The sequence below is a fragment of the Salvelinus namaycush genome, unplaced genomic scaffold, assembly GCF_016432855.1.
Source record: "Salvelinus namaycush isolate Seneca unplaced genomic scaffold, SaNama_1.0 Scaffold1118, whole genome shotgun sequence".
Lineage (NCBI taxonomy): Eukaryota > Metazoa > Chordata > Actinopteri > Salmoniformes > Salmonidae > Salvelinus > Salvelinus namaycush.
The window spans coordinates 36,470-52,500 of NW_024057807.1; the positions used below are offsets into that span (position 1 = coordinate 36,470).

General features: G+C 49.2%; 1 protein-coding gene across 1 annotated transcript in view; it reads left to right on the plus strand.

Annotated features, from left to right (window-relative positions):
- Positions 1 to 24: 24 nt before the first annotated feature.
- The window catches only part of sybl1 (synaptobrevin-like 1), a 21,604-nt gene continuing 5,597 nt past the window's right edge, over positions 25 to 16,031 (plus strand). The window contains exons 1-4 of the mRNA XM_038982323.1: positions 25 to 215; positions 686 to 873; positions 1,017 to 1,074; positions 12,123 to 12,260. Coding sequence (XP_038838251.1) covers positions 728 to 873; positions 1,017 to 1,074; positions 12,123 to 12,260 — 342 coding nt within the window. The 5' untranslated portion in view covers positions 25 to 215; positions 686 to 727. The remainder of the gene's footprint in view (positions 216 to 685; positions 874 to 1,016; positions 1,075 to 12,122; positions 12,261 to 16,031) is intronic.

Here is a 16,031-nt window from a genome sequence, read left to right on the forward strand (position 1 = left end):
GACACAACCAGGAAGTAGCTGTACACCAAGAAGTGTAGTTCAAAATTACGCATGCATATTCATCTTAAGGAAGCAAAAAACCACATTTCCCTAGGTGGAACCAGATAAAGCTTCTGATGAAGGGTCTGGGAAAACAGAAGTCAGTCGAGAGGATTAACGTAACAGTTGTTTTAATGTTGAAAATACATCGTTTTGAAGACTGCTGAGCATCGCAGGTATGCATCATTATGTGTTATAGTATATTACTGCTAACAAAACCATTTATATTGTCGTATTATTGCTAACTCTGATTTGTCATGATGATCGCAACCTTAGGTACCCAGGATGCATACGGCAGTCTTTGTTAACGTCATTGTTGTAATTTATGCTAACCAGCCATCAACATACTTAGCTAGCTACTTTCGTTTTATTCAGAGCGACAATGGTAAAGTTAGCTACGGTGGTGAATCTCTTGCTCATGTTACCCGATGTCCGGCAGGCAGGCAAACGGCTAGCTAGTGCATTGGGTTAGCTAACGTTAGTTAGCTAGTTAGCAACATGTCAGTGTTGTTGTAGACTTGTCTGCAATTCGTTGCCTACCTTGCCACTAGTTTAGTGGCGAAAACACGTTAACCCACCATCTCTCTATCCCTCTCCCTCCTCATAACTGTTCTCCTCCCTCCACCCATCCCTCCATCTATCTCAGTGAATCCCTGACCAGCTGTCCTCCCCGACCGTGTCCACAACCATGGCGATTCTGTTTGCAGTGGTTGCCCGCGGCAGTACCGTCCTGGCGAAGCATGCGTGGTGTGGCGGTAATTTCCTGGAGGTGACAGAACAGATCCTAGCTAAGATACCATCCGAGAACAACAAGCTCACCTACAGCCATGGCAGGTAGGGTTAACACTCAGACAGCCACACACATATCCACCTGGAGTTGGATAGTCCTGTTCTACTTGTACTGTATGTATGTTCGTGTGACCGTGAAGATCAAATCTGACTGAGTATCTGACTGAGTATCTTGTCTTCTCCTTCAGCTATCTCTTCCACTACATCTGCCATGACAGAATCATTTACCTCTGTATCACTGATGATGTGAGTATACAGGCTTTAGTTTTCATGTGTGTGTGAGAGACAGAGTATATAGTGTTCTTTGGTTTACAAAGCTAAATGTATCTGATTAACCTGCCATTCTATATGGGTGTGCTGAAGGATATATTTTTTTACAACTGTGTCAACCCCCTAGAGTTGATGTCCACACACCCGTAAACATCTAATTAGCATGATAGGGTGGAGTCCTTTAGAGAGGGTCAGGGCGGAGTCCTTTACGGAGGGTCAGGGCGGAGTCCTTTACGGAGGGTCAGGGCGGAGTCCTTTACGGAGGGTCAGGGCGGAGTCCTTTACGGAGGGTCAGGGCGGAGTCCTTTACAGAGGGTCAGGGCGGAGTCCTTTACGGAGGGTCAGGGCGGAGTCCTTTACAGAGGGTCAGGGCGGAGTCCTTTACAGAGGGTCAGGGCGGAGTCCTTTACAGAGGGTCAGGGCGGAGTCCTTTACAGAGGGTCAGGGTGGAGTTGTTACGGAGTCTAGTTGATAGGTAATCGACTAGCTGGACTGTTCCCCAGACTCCACGCGTAGGGATTTGTACAATGCTTAACAAGGCTGTTGAACTTGACATTGGTGTCTGTCTTTATTCCTTTATCCAACCTATCATACAGAAACATGGTATCAGAAGTGGCTCGGAAAACACACGTTTGTTAATTTTGTAGCTAAGTACAGTATAGGCGCAGTTACGTTTCATATGCGAACACACGCCGGTTCCTACTCACAACACTGATCAACTCGTTGTTAGCTGGCTAGCTAGCATCACTACCTACCTCCATGACTGAAGGCAAAGACATCTCCTATTCCATTGCTATGGCAGCGAACATTCCGCCACCAAATCACATGGTTCTCACAGGGGACTGGAATACTAATTGGGACAACTTCAGGAATGAATTCGAGGACTATGCGCTGGCGACCGGTCTACATGAGAAACCCAACGAGGTACAAGCGGCAACTCTGAGGAGTTTAATGGGCAGCGAATGCAGGCATATCTACCGGCACAATCTCACCCTCACGGCACGACAACAGTGTGATGCAAAGGCTATATTGGATGCATTGGAGAATTACTTCAAACCCGCCAGAAACGTCATTTACGAGCGGTTCGTTTTCGGAGGCTGCAAACAGGAAGAGGGTGAGTCAGTACACAACTTTGTAACCCGTTTGAGAGAGAAATCCGCCACTTGTGAATACGGGGGATTGAAAGATGAATTGATTCGTGACAAAATAGTACTGGGAATTGCAAATGAGAATACGCGCCGGCGTCTACTGAGAGAGAGAGGCTTAACATTAGTAACTGCCATCGAAATGTGCCGCACTGCTGAAGTCACTGACATGAGAATGAGAGCAATGGAAATCGAAACCCCACGCTCCGACGTTGATACTGTTCACGCTGTTGCTAGGCAGACATTCAGACAAAACCAATCGAGGCAGAGTAATTCACCACGAACGGTGAACACAGAGAGCCCCGTAGCATGTAAATACTGTGGGAATACACACACACGTGGCATAGAGCACTGCCCTGCCTATGGAAAACCATGCAGAGCTTGTGGAACTAATAATCACTTTGCAAAAGTGTGTCTCAAAAGCAAAAGAAGGGTGAGTGAGGGCAAGATTCACTGTGTTGATGATGTTACTCAATGTTCAGAGCTGAACAGTGAAAGTGACATTTACATGCATGAATCCATTGGGGCTGTACATTCAAGAGGGAAGAAATGGTTTGTGACACTACGATTACACAACAAGCAACAACAATGTCAACTGGATTCGGGTGCTACATGCAACGTAATGAGCTACAAAGACAAAATCAATCTGGCACCTGACACACATCTATTGCCCAGCGATACTAGACTAAAGCTGTACTCAGGAGAACTAATGAGCTCTATGGGCACCTTTGAGACCGAATGTGTTATTCGGGGACGCAAACACAAGCTGGAGTTTGAGATTGTGAAAACCAGTCAAAATCCTCTCCTCTCAGGCTCTACATGCGAACGCCTGGGACTGATGCAGTTCACTGTACCAAATGACCTGCACATTGTGGATCATGTCCAGCATGGACCCCTGTCCAAAGAACAACTACTCAGCAGATATGACGATGTATTCAACATGCCCGTTGAATCAGTGCCCGGGGAGGTACACTTTGAAGTGGATGAGAGCATCACTCCAGTCCAGTGTGCTCCTCGCAATGTGCCCATTGCAATGAAAGTGGCTGTGAAGGCCCAGCTGGACAAGTATGAGGCCGATGGCCACATGACATCTGTGACTGAACCAACTGACTGGATCAGCAATATGGTCATAGTGAAAAAACCAGAGAAGCTGAGGGTCTGCATCGACCCAAAGCATCTGAACCAAGCACTGAAACGATCCCACTACATCATGCCGACACTAGAGGATGTCCTCTATAAGCTTCCCAAGGCCAGGATTTTCACCTTGGTGGATGCCCGAGATGCATTCCTTCAATGCAAGCTGGACGAAGAAGGTAGCTTCATGACTACCTTCTGGACCCCCTGGGGTCGGAAACGCTGGCTCAAGCTCCCGTTTGGTGTCTCAGTGGCGCCTGAGGTATACCAACGCAAGCAGCACGAGTTACTGGCTGGGCTCAAGGGCATTGAACCCATCGCCGATGATATCCTGATCGTAGGCTGTGGTGAAACAGACGAAGAAGCAGAACGCGACCACGATGTGAAGCTCCTGGCACTGATGGAGCGCTGCCGATCAGTTACGCTTCGTCTTGGCCTGAAGAAGGTGCAGTTCAAGGTGAAAGACGTCCACTTCCATGGCCACATTCTCTCGGCAAAAGGCCTGAAGCCGGACCCAGACAAGGTCCAAGCGATCCTCGACATGCCAAACCCGTCTGATGCAAAAGGAGTACAGCGTCTCATCGGCTTTGCAAACTATCTTGCAAAGTTCATGCCACACCTATCAGCAGTCTGTGAGCCTCTGCGCCGGTTGCTGGACAAAGACACACCGTGGCACTGGCTACCCAAGCACGAGGCCGCAGTGCAGGAGATGAGATCATCTCTGGCTTCATCCATGCCAGTGTTGCGCTACTACGACGTCACGAAGCCTGTCACAATCCACAGCGACTCTAGCCAAAGGGGACTTGGATGCTGCCTTATACAGGAAGGCCAGCCCGTTGTGTTTGCCTCGAGAGCGCTCACCCCCACCGAACAAAACTATGCACAAATTGAGAAAGAGTGCCTCAGCATCGTCTTCTCCTGCCAGCGATTCCATCACTACTTATATGGTCGAGAGCTGGTCACCGCTGAAACTGACCACAAACCACTCATTGCCATATTCAGTAAACCTCTCCTCAATGCGCCCAAGAGGCTTCAAAGCATGCTCCTGACTCTGCAAAACTACAGCCTGAAGGTCATTTACAAGCCAGGACCAGAGATGTACATCAGCGACACACTGAGCAGGGCAACAGCACAATGTACAGGTAGAGGCACTGCCTGTCACTGAAGTCCATGGCTCTCGCAGGTTGGCCATATCTGAAAGAGGAGACACCTTTCACAGTGAGAGAATACTGGACCTTTCGAGATGAGATCAGTGTGCAAAATGGCGTCTTGTTCAGAGGTCAGAAGGTCATTATTCCCCAATCACTACGTCCAGAGATGCTTACCCGCATACATTCCAGTCACGTTGGAGGTGACGCATGCTACCGCCAGGCTCGTGAAACATTATACTGGCCAAACATGCAAGCAGAAATTAAAGACTTTGTCAGCAACTGTACCACATGCAACGAGTACGCTCATGAACAGCAAAAGGAAACCATGATGTCACACGAACTGCCCACAAGGGCCTGGCAAATCATCAGCATGGACTTATTCAGCCACAGACAAAAGGACTATCTTCTCATCGTTGATCATTACTCTGACTTTTGGGAAATTGAACTGCTCCCTGACTTGTCTGCAGAGACGGTCATAAAGCGCTGCAAGGCGCAGTTTGCAAGGCAAGGTCAGCCTGACAAGGTAATCACGGACAATGGCCCACAATTCACTGCACAGTTCAAGCGTTTCGCCTCAGAATGGGAGTTTGACCACGTGACCTCCTCTCCAAGACACCCAAAAGCAAATGGCAAGGCAGAATCAGCTGTCAAGATTGCAAAAAACCTGTTAAGCAGGGCCTTGCGCGACAGCAACGACCCATGGAAAGCGATCTTACAGTGGAGGAACACACCCACCGAAAACATGGACAGCAGCCCAGCACAACGCCTTCTGTCCAGACGTCTGAAGACTACTATCCCCGTAGCTAACAAGCTACTTGAGCCCTGCGTCATGGTTGGCGTCACGGACAAACTGCGTCACAGAAAGCAGCTCGCTAAGTGCTTCTACGACCGGACTGCTCGAGACCTACCAGAGCTGGAGGTGGGTGAAACTATAAGGATGAAACCGCTGCCGGGAGACCACACAGGACTTTGGAGGCTGGGCACATGCCTACAGAGAGTTGCACCACGTTCTTACCTGGTGGATGTTGGTGGCTCCCTCTATCGTCGCAATCGGGTGGATCTGCGCGTAGCAGAGCAGACAAACCAGAACATGCCATACACTCACCTAGATGAGCTGGATCACAGTCCAGGCCTAAGGGGAAGGGGTGCAGAATTGAGACATGAGCCAACTGAAGGTGAGGCTTCTACCCCACCAAACTCTCCAGCTCGTGGCCCTAATCCTACACCTGTCAGAGCCAATACTTACTCACGGGTGGGTCGGCTGTGCAAGCCACCGGACAGGCTTACTCTGTAAGCAAGAGACTTAACTTGTTGTCTGTTAATTAAAAAAAGAAAAAAAAAGAAAAAAAAGGAAGATGACAACTAAAGTAAAAAGAAAATGTCATGCTTTTCAATTGTTATGACTTGACTGTTAAGAACTCAATATTATGCCGTTATGTTTGCACTTTCTATTGAAAAGGATGATGTTACGGAGTCTAGTTGATAGGTAATCGACTAGATGGACTGTTCCCCAGACTCCACGCGTAGGGATTTGTACAATGCTTTAACAAGGCTGTTGAACTTGACATTGGTGTCTGTCTTTATTCCTTTATCCAACCTATCATACAGAAACAGGAGTCCTTTACGGAGGGTCAGGGTGGAGTCCTTTACGGAGGGTCAGGGCGGAGGCCTTTACGGAGGGTCAGGGCGGAGGCCTTTACGGAGGGTCAGGGCGGAGGCCTTTACGGAGGGTCAGGGCGGAGGCCTTTACGGAGGGTCAGGGCGGAGGCCTTTACGGAGGGTCAGGGCGGAGGCCTTTACGGAGGGTCAGGGTGAGTTTTTTTTTTTTTTTCAAATTAATTTTTTATTTTAATTTGGGGGGTAGATCAGCCTTAATATTGCAGATAGGTTGAAACTTCCATCAAGGTAATTATCTATAATTTCCAATCCTGTGTGTTGCATGGTAACAGTTGAGAGGAAAGAAGAAACGCTCTAGTATCACTGAGTCAAAGTGGAGGCTATATACAGGGTGTTACGGTACAGAGTTAATGTGGAGGCTATATACAGGGGGTACCGGTACAGAGTCAATGTGGAGGCTATATACAGGGGGTACCGGTACAGAGTCAATGTGGAGGCTATATACAGGGGGTACCGGTACAGAGTCAATGTGGAGGCTATATACAGGTGGTACCGGTACAGAGTCAATGTGGAGGCTATATACAGGGGGTACCGGTACAGAGTCAATGTGGAGGCTATATACAGGGGGTACCGGTACAATGTGGAGGCTTTATACAGGGGGTACCGGTACAATGTGGAGGCTATATACAGGGGGTACCGGTACTGAGTCAATGTGGAGGCTATATACAGGGGGGTACAGGTACAGAGTCAATGCGGAGGCTATATACAGGGTGTTACGGTACAAAGTCAATGTGGAGACTATATACAGGGTGTTACGGTACATAGTCAATGTGGAGGCTATATACAGGGTGTTACGGTACAATGTGGAGGCTATATACAGGGGGTACCGGTACAGAGTCAATGTGGAGGCTATATACAGAGGGTACCGGTACAGAGTCAATGTGGAGGCTATATACAGGGTGTTACGGTACAGAGTCAATGTGGAGGCTATATACAGGGGGGTACAGGTACAGAGTCAATGTGGAGGCTATATACAGGGGGTACCGGTACAGAGTCAATGTAGAGGCTATATACAGGGGGCACCGGTACAGAGTCAATGTGTAAGCTATATACAGGGGGTACCGGTACAGAGTCAATGTGGAGGCTATATACAGGGGGTACCGGTACAGAGTCAATGTGGAGGCTATATACAGGGGGTACCGGTACCGAGTTAATGTGGAGGCTATATACAGGGGGTACCGGTACAGAGTCAATGTGGAGGCTATATACAGGGTATTACGGTACAATGTGGAGGCTATATACAGGGGGTTACGGTACAGAGTCAATGTGGAGGCTATATACAGGGGGTACCGGTACAGAGTCAATGTGGAGGCTATATACAGGGGGTACCAGTACAGAGTCAATGTGGAGGCTATATACAGGGGGTACCGGTACAGAGTCAATGTGGAGGCTATATACAGGCGGTACCGGTACAGAGTCAATGTGGAGGCTATATACAGGGTGTTATGGTACATAGTCAATGTGGAGGCTATATACAGGGTGTTATGGTACAGAGTCAATGTGGAGGCTATATACAGGGGGTACCGGTACAGAGTTTATGTGGAGGCTATATACAGGGGGTACCGGTACAGAGTCAATGTGGAGGCTATATACAGGGTGTTACGGTACAGAGTCAATGTGGAGGCTATATACATGGTATTACGGTAGAGTCTATATACAGGGTGTTACGGTACAGAGTCAATGTGGAGGCTATATACAGGGTGTTACGGTACAGAGTCAATGTGGAGGCTATATACAGGGGGTACCGGTACAATGTGGAGGCTATATACAGGGGGTACCGGTACTGAGTCAATGTGGAGGCTATATACAGGGGGGTACAGGTACAGAGTCAATGCGGAGGCTATATACAGGGTGTTACGGTACAAAGTCAATGTGGAGACTATATACAGGGTGTTACGGTACATAGTCAATGTGGAGGCTATATACAGGGTGTTACGGTACAATGTGGAGGCTATATACAGGGGGTACCGGTACAGAGTCAATGTGGAGGCTATATACAGAGGGTACCGGTACAGAGTCAATGTGGAGGCTATATACAGGGTGTTACGGTACAGAGTCAATGTGGAGGCTATATACAGGGGGGTACAGGTACAGAGTCAATGTGGAGGCTATATACAGGGGGTACCAGTACAATGTGGAGGCTATATACAGGGTGTTACGGTACAGAGTCAATGTGGAGGCTATATACAGGGGGGTACAGGTACAGAGTCAATGTGGAGGCTATATACAGGGGGTACATAGTCAATGTGGAGACTATATACAGGGTGTTACGGTACAGAGTCAATGTGGAGACTATATACAGGGGGGTACAGGTACAGAGTCAATGTGGAGGCTATATACAGGGTGTTACGGTACAGAGTCAATGTGGAGGCTATATACAGGGGGTACCGGTACAGAGTCAATGTGGAGGATATATACAGGGGGTACCGGTACAGAGTCAATGTGGAGGCTATATACAGGGGGTACCGGTACAGAGTCAATGTGTAAGCTATATACAGGGGGTACCGGTACAGAGTCAATGTGGAGGCTATATACAGGGGGTACCGGTACAGAGTCAATGTGGAGGCTATATACAGGGGGTACCGGTACAGAGTCAATGTGGAGGCTATATACAGGGGGCACCGGTACAGAGTCAATGTGGAGGCTATATACAGGGGGTACCGGTACAGAGTCAATGTGGAGGCTATATACAGGGTATTACGGTACAGAGTCAATGTGGAGGCTATATACAGGGGGTTACGGTACAGAGTCAATGTGGAGGCTATATACAGGGGGTTACGGTACAGAGTCAATGTGGAGGCTATATACAGGGGGTACCGGTACAGAGTCAATGTGGAGGCTATATACAGGGGGTACCGGTACAGAGTCAATGTGGAGGCTATATACAGGGGGTACCAGTACAATGTGGAGGCTATATACAGAGGGTACCGGTACAGAGTCAATGTGGAGGCTATATACAGGGTGTTACGGTACAGAGTCAATGTGGAGGCTATATACAGGGGGTACCGGTACAGAGTCAATGTGGAGGCTATATACAGGGGGTACCGGTACAGAGTCAATGTGGAGGATATATACAGGGGGTACCGGTACAGAGTCAATGTGGAGGCTATATACAGGGGGTACCGGTACAGAGTCAATGTAGAGGCTATATACAGGGGGCACCGGTACAGAGTCAATGTGTAAGCTATATACAGGGGGTACCGGTACAGAGTCAATGTGGAGGCTATATACAGGGGGTACCGGTACAGAGTCAATGTGGAGGCTATATACAGGGGGTACCGGTACCGAGTCAATGTGGAGGCTATATACAGGGGGCACCGGTACAGAGTCAATGTGGAGGCTATATACAGGGTATTACGGTACAGAGTCAATGTGGAGGCTATATACAGGGGGTTACGGTACAGAGTCAATGTGGAGGCTATATACAGGGGGTTACGGTACAGAGTCAATGTGGAGGCTATATACAGGGGGTACCGGTACAGAGTCAATGTGGAGGCTATATACAGGGGGTACCAGTACAGAGTCAATGTGGAGGCGATATACAGGGGGTAGCGGTACAGAGTCAATGTGGAGGCTATATACAGGGGGTACCGGTACAGAGTCAATGTGGAGGCTATATACAGGGGGTACCGGTACAGAGTCAATGTGGAGGCTATATACAGGGGGTACCGGTACAGAGTCAATGTGGAGGCTATATACAGGGTGTTACGGTACAGAGTCAATGTGGAGGCTATATACAGGGTGTTACGGTACAGAGTCAATGTGGAGGCTATATACATGGTATTACGGTAGAGTCTATATACAGGGTGTTACGGTACAGAGTCAATGTGGAGGCTATATACAGGGTGTTACGGTACAGAGTCAATGTGGAGGCTATATACAGGGGGTACCGGTACAATGTGGAGGCTATATACAGGGGGTACCGGTACAGAGTCAATGCGGAGGCTATATACAGGGTGTTACGGTACAAAGTCAATGTGGAGACTATATACAGGGTGTTACGGTACATAGTCAATGTGGAGGCTATATACAGGGTGTTACGGTACAATGTGGAGGCTATATACAGGGGGTACCGGTACAGAGTCAATGTGGAGGCTATATACAGAGGGTACCGGTACAGAGTCAATGTGGAGGCTATATACAGGGTGTTACGGTACAATGTGGAGGCTATATACAGGGGGGTACAGGTACAGAGTCAATGTGGAGGCTATATACAGGGGGTACCAGTACAATGTGGAGGCTATATACAGGGTGTTACGGTACAGAGTCAATGTGGAGACTATATACAGGGGGGTACAGGTACAGAGTCAATGTGGAGGCTATATACAGGGGGTACCAGTACAATGTGGAGGCTATATACAGAGGGTACCGGTACAGAGTCAATGTGGAGGCTATATACAGGGTGTTACGGTACAGAGTCAATGTGGAGGCTATATACAGGGGGTACCGGTACAGAGTCAATGTGGAGGCTATATACAGGGGGTACCGGTACAGAGTCAATGTAGAGGCTATATACAGGGGGCACCGGTACAGAGTCAATGTGTAAGCTATATACAGGGGGTACCGGTACAGAGTCAATGTGGAGGCTATATACAGGGGGTACCGGTACAGAGTCAATGTGGAGGCTATATACAGGGGGTACCGGTACAGAGTCAATGTGGAGGTTATATACAGGGGGTACCAGTACAGAGTCAATGTGGAGGCTATATACAGGGGGTACCGGTACAGAGTTAATGTGGAGGCTATATACAGGGGGTACCGGTACAGAGTCAATGTGGAGGCTATATACAGGGGGTACCGGTACAGAGTCAATGTGGAGGCTATATACAGGGGGTACCGGTACAGAGTCAATGTGGAGGCTATATACAGGGGGTACCGGTACAGAGTTAATGTGGAGGCTATATACAGGGGGTACCGGTACAGAGTCAATGTGGAGGCTATATACAGGTGGTACCGGTACAGAGTCAATGTGGAGGCTATATACAGGGTATTACGGTACAGAGTCAATGTGGAGGCTATATACAGGGGGCACCGGTACAGAGTCAATGTGCGGGGGCAGCGGTTAGTGGAGGTAATTGAGGTAATATGTACATGTAGGTAGAGTTAAAGTGACTATGCATAGATAATAAACAGAGAGAAGCAGCAGTGTAAATAGTCTGGGTAGCCATTTGATTAGATGTTCAGGAGACTTATGGCTTGGGGGTAGAAGTTGTTTAGAAGCCTCTTGGACCTGGACTTGGCACTCCGGTACCGTTTGCCGTGCGGTAGCAGAGAGAACAGTCTATGACTAGGGTGGCTGGAGTCCTTGACATTTTTTAGGGTCGTCCTCTGACACCGCCTGGTATAGAGGTCCTGGATGACAGGAATCTTGGACCTAGTGCGTACTGGGCCGTACACACTACCCTCTGTTGCCAGGTCTGTTGGGACTGTAGTGTCTGACTGTGTTAACTGTCTGTCTGCTAGGACTGCAGTGTGTATTGTCTGTCTGTCTGCTAGGACTGCAGTGTGTATTGTCTGTCTGTCTGTTGGGACTGTAGTGTCTGACTGTGTTAACTGTCTGTCTGCTAGGACTGCAGTGTGTATTGTCTGTCTGTCTGTTGGGACTGTAGTGTCTGACTGTGTTAACTGTCTGTCTGCTAGGACTGCAGTGTGTATTGTCTGTCTGTTGGGACTGTAGTGTCTGACTGTGTTAACTGTCTGTCTGTCTGGACTGCAGTGTGTATTGTCTGTCTGGACTGCAGTGTGTATTGTCTGTCTGGACTGCAGTGTGTATTGTCTGTCTGTCTGCTAGGACTGCAGTGTGTATTGTCTGTCTGGACTGCAGTGTGTATTGTCTGTCTGTCTGCTAGGACTGCAGTGTGTATTGTCTGTCTGTTGGGACTGTAGTGTCTGATTGTGTTAACTGTCTGTCTGTCAGGACTTTGAGCGGTCACGTGCGTTCAGCTTCCTGGGAGAGGTGAAGAAGCGTTTCCAGACCACGTATGGTTCCAGAGCTCAGACAGCTCTTCCCTACGCAATGAACTCAGAGTTCTCCTCCACTCTGATGGCTCAGATGGTGAGACACACACACACACACACACACACAAACACACACACACACACACCTTGATCAGATGTTGAGTTAGTTCTCCTCCACTCTGGCTACTCAGATGACGAGAACCATATGTTAGTATGGTAGTGAGTGGTCAGAACAGGCTGTGAGACAGGGTTACAGTTCAGCTAGATCTCTCTCTCACACTCACACACCACTCCACAAATTTATTGTGTGCCTTTAAACAGCTTGGAAAATTCCTGAAAATGATGTCATGGCTTTAGAAGCTTCTGATAGGCTAATCGACATAATTTGAGTCAATTGGAGGTGTACCTGTGGAATTATTTCAAGGCCTACCTTCAAACTCAGTGCCTCTCTGCTTGACATCATTGGAAAATCAAAAGAAATCAGCCAAGACCTCAGAAAAAAAATTGCAGACCTCCACAAGTCTGGTTCATCCTTGGGAGCAATTTCCAAACGCCTGAAGGTGCCACGTTCATCTGTACAAACAATAGTACGCAAGTATAAACACCATGGGACCACGCAGCCGTCATACCGCTCAGGAAGGAGACGTGTTCTGTCTCCTAGAGATGAACGTACTTTGGTGCAAATCAATCCCAGAACAACAGCAAAGGACCTTGTGAAGATGCTGGAGGAAACAGGTACAAAAGTATCTATATCCACAGTAAAACGAGCCCTATATCGACATAACCTGAAAGGCTGCTCAGCAAGGAGGAAGCCACTGCTCCAAAACCGCCATAAAAAAGCCAGACTACGGTTTGCAACTGCACATGGGGACAAATATTGTACTTATTGGAGAAATGTCCTCTGGTCTGATGAAACAAAAATAGAACTGTTTGGCCATAATGACCATCGTTATGTTTGGAGGAAAAGGGGGAGGCTTGGAAGCCAAAGAACAGCATCCCAACCGTGAAGCACGAGGGTGGCAGCATCATGTTGTGGGGGTGCTTTGCTGTGGGAGGGACTGGTGCACTTCACAAAACAGATGGCATCATCAGGCAGGAAAATTATGTGGATATATTGAAGCAACATCTCAGGACATCAGTCAGGAAGTTTAAAGTTTGGTCGCAAATGAGTCTTCCAAGTGGACAATGACCCCAAGCATACTTCCAAAGTTGTGGCAGAATGGCTTAAGGACAACAAAGTCAAGGTATTGGAGTGGCAATCACAAAGCCCTGACCTCAATTCTATATGCCTTTGTGGGCAGAACTGAAAAAGTGTGTGCGAGCAAGGAGGCCTACAAACCTGACTCAGTTACACCAGCTCTGTCAGGAGGAATGGGCCAAAATTCACCCAACTTATTGTAGGAAGCTTGTGGAAGGCTACCCAAAACATTTGACCAAAGTTAAACAATTTAAAGGCAATGCTTCCAAATACTAATTGAGTGTATGTAAACTTCTGACCCGCTGGGAATGTGATGAAAGAAATAAAAGCTGAAATAAATCACTCTACTATTATTCTGACATTTCACATTCTTAAAATAAAGTAGTGATCCTAACTGACCTAAGACAGGGCATTTTGTCTAGGATTACAGTGTTTACCCAAAAACATGACACAATCAATGAGTCTTTTCAATATTTCCCTTCACCTTTTCATTGTGCAGCTCCGTTGCCCTGTGCGCTTGTTCGTTGAGCTGTAGATCCACTCCGGTGTCCCCAAAAGTTTTCAAAAGCACCATTGCTTGTTAGTGCCCAGCCGTACTTTGGTGTCTCGTTGCTGCCTTGGTTAGACAACTCAAGTTTGCAAAGCCAGTGTGGCTCCAAACACCAAATCGATCACTTGCAAATAATAGGCATTCCCAGCAGTACAGTTTGCAGTGCTTCTCGGAGCCAAGGAGCCTGTGAGCCATTGACAGCGCTCGTAGTTGAAACTTTGAAAGTGGCGAGCGAACGAAGCCCTTTCCCGCCTGTGACAGGCTTTGTGGCGTCGGGCGACCTCTCCTTACAATATCTAACTTTTCTTGAAAAGTTCGTCTTGAGAATGGCGTTATAATCGATATCTTCTCCTCCTTCCGCCATTGTGGGTTGAAAAAACAGCTTAGTAGTACGCGAATTAATTCGTTTATCAAATTCAGTTTCCTAGATCTCCATAGGACCTGCCTCTCAATATTGGTAATCCAATCAAAAGACGTGCACGCACTACGCCTGCTAGCTGGCTCCTTTGTAACACTGGAGCCAGCCAGCAGGCGTACAATAGCCAACTCTAAAGCTGATTGGTTGACACTAAATTTTCATTTCCATTCACTATAAGCGACAAGCGCCCGCACTGTTGATTCTGAAGGCCTGAGGGCAGATTTTAGACCCCTGGCAACACATGATGGCTGAATATGATTGGATAAAAGATCTAACAAAGACCAGCCCTCCAAATCTCAACCTGGGGCTGGAAGCAGTGCAACCAAGAGGAAAGCTATGAAATGAAGAGTATAACTCTTACTCTGGGGAATAATTTAATACATATTTGTGGGAAAATATATTTAAAAAATATATATATTCTGATGATGTTTAGGCCAGCAGAGAAGGCCTTGCAGGCCCTGACGGCCCACCACTGCTTATTCCACTCCCTCATCCAATCATTAGGTCAGGTAAAAATGGCTGTGAACTCACATGTCACGATCTGCCAATGGCAGGCAACTCTGTGGGCTTTATATTAGAGATGAGCCATTCGTCATGGTTTTAGGGACATGTGAAGGGCTACTAAACAAAGAGCCGTTTAGGAGACAAAGACAAGACTGCCAATCACTAGTAGAGGTGAGGAACACAAAGTCAGCTCAAAGGGGCCAGAGCAAGGGGCCAGAGCAAGGGGCCAGAGCAAGGGGCCAGAGCAAGGGGCCAGAGCAAGGGGCCAGAGCAAGGGGCCAGAGCAAGGGGCCAGAGCAAGGGGCCAGAGCAAGGGGCCAGAGCAAGGGGCCAGAGCAGGGGGCCAGAGCAAGGGACCAGAGCAGGGGGCCAGAGCAGGGGGCCAGAGCAGGGGACCAGAGCAGGGGACCAGAGCAGGGGACCAGAGCAGGGGACCAGAGCAGGGGACCAGAGCAGGGGACCAGAGCAGGGGACCAGAGCAAGGGGACCAGAGCAAGGGGACCAGAGCAGGGGACCAGAGCAGGGGACCAGAGCAGGGGGCCAGAGCAGGGGGCCAGAGCAGGGGACCAGAGCAGGGGGCCAGAGCAAGGGGACCAGAGCAAGGGGACCAGAGCAGGGGGCCAGAGCAGGGGCCCAGAGCAAGGGGCCCAGAGCAAGGGGCCCAGAGCAAGGGGACCAGAGCAAGGGGACCAGAGCAAGGGGACCAGAGCAAGGGGACCAGAGCAAGGGGACCAGAGCAAGGGGACCAGAGCAAGGGGACCAGAGCAAGGGGACCAGAGCAAGGGGACCAGAGCAAGGGACCAGAGCAGGGGACCAGAGCAGGGGACCAGAGCAGGGGACCAGAGCAGGGGACCAGAGCAGGGGGCCAGAGCAGGGGACCAGAGCAGGGGGCCAGAGCAGGGGGCCAGAGCAGGGGGCCAGAGCAGGGGACCAGAGCAGGGGACCAGAGCAGGGGGCCAGAGCAGGGGGACCAGAGCAGGGGGCCAGAGCAGGGGGCCAGAGCAGGGGACCAGAGCAGGGGGCCAGAGCAAGGGGACCAGAGCAAGGGGACCAGAGCAGGGGGCCAGAGCAGGGGACCAGAGCAGGGGGCCAGAGCAGGGGGCCAGAGCAGGGGACCAGAGCAGGGGACCAGAGCAGGGGACCAGAGCAAGGGGACCAGAGCAGGGGGCCAGAGCAGGGGGCCAGAGCAGGGGGCCAG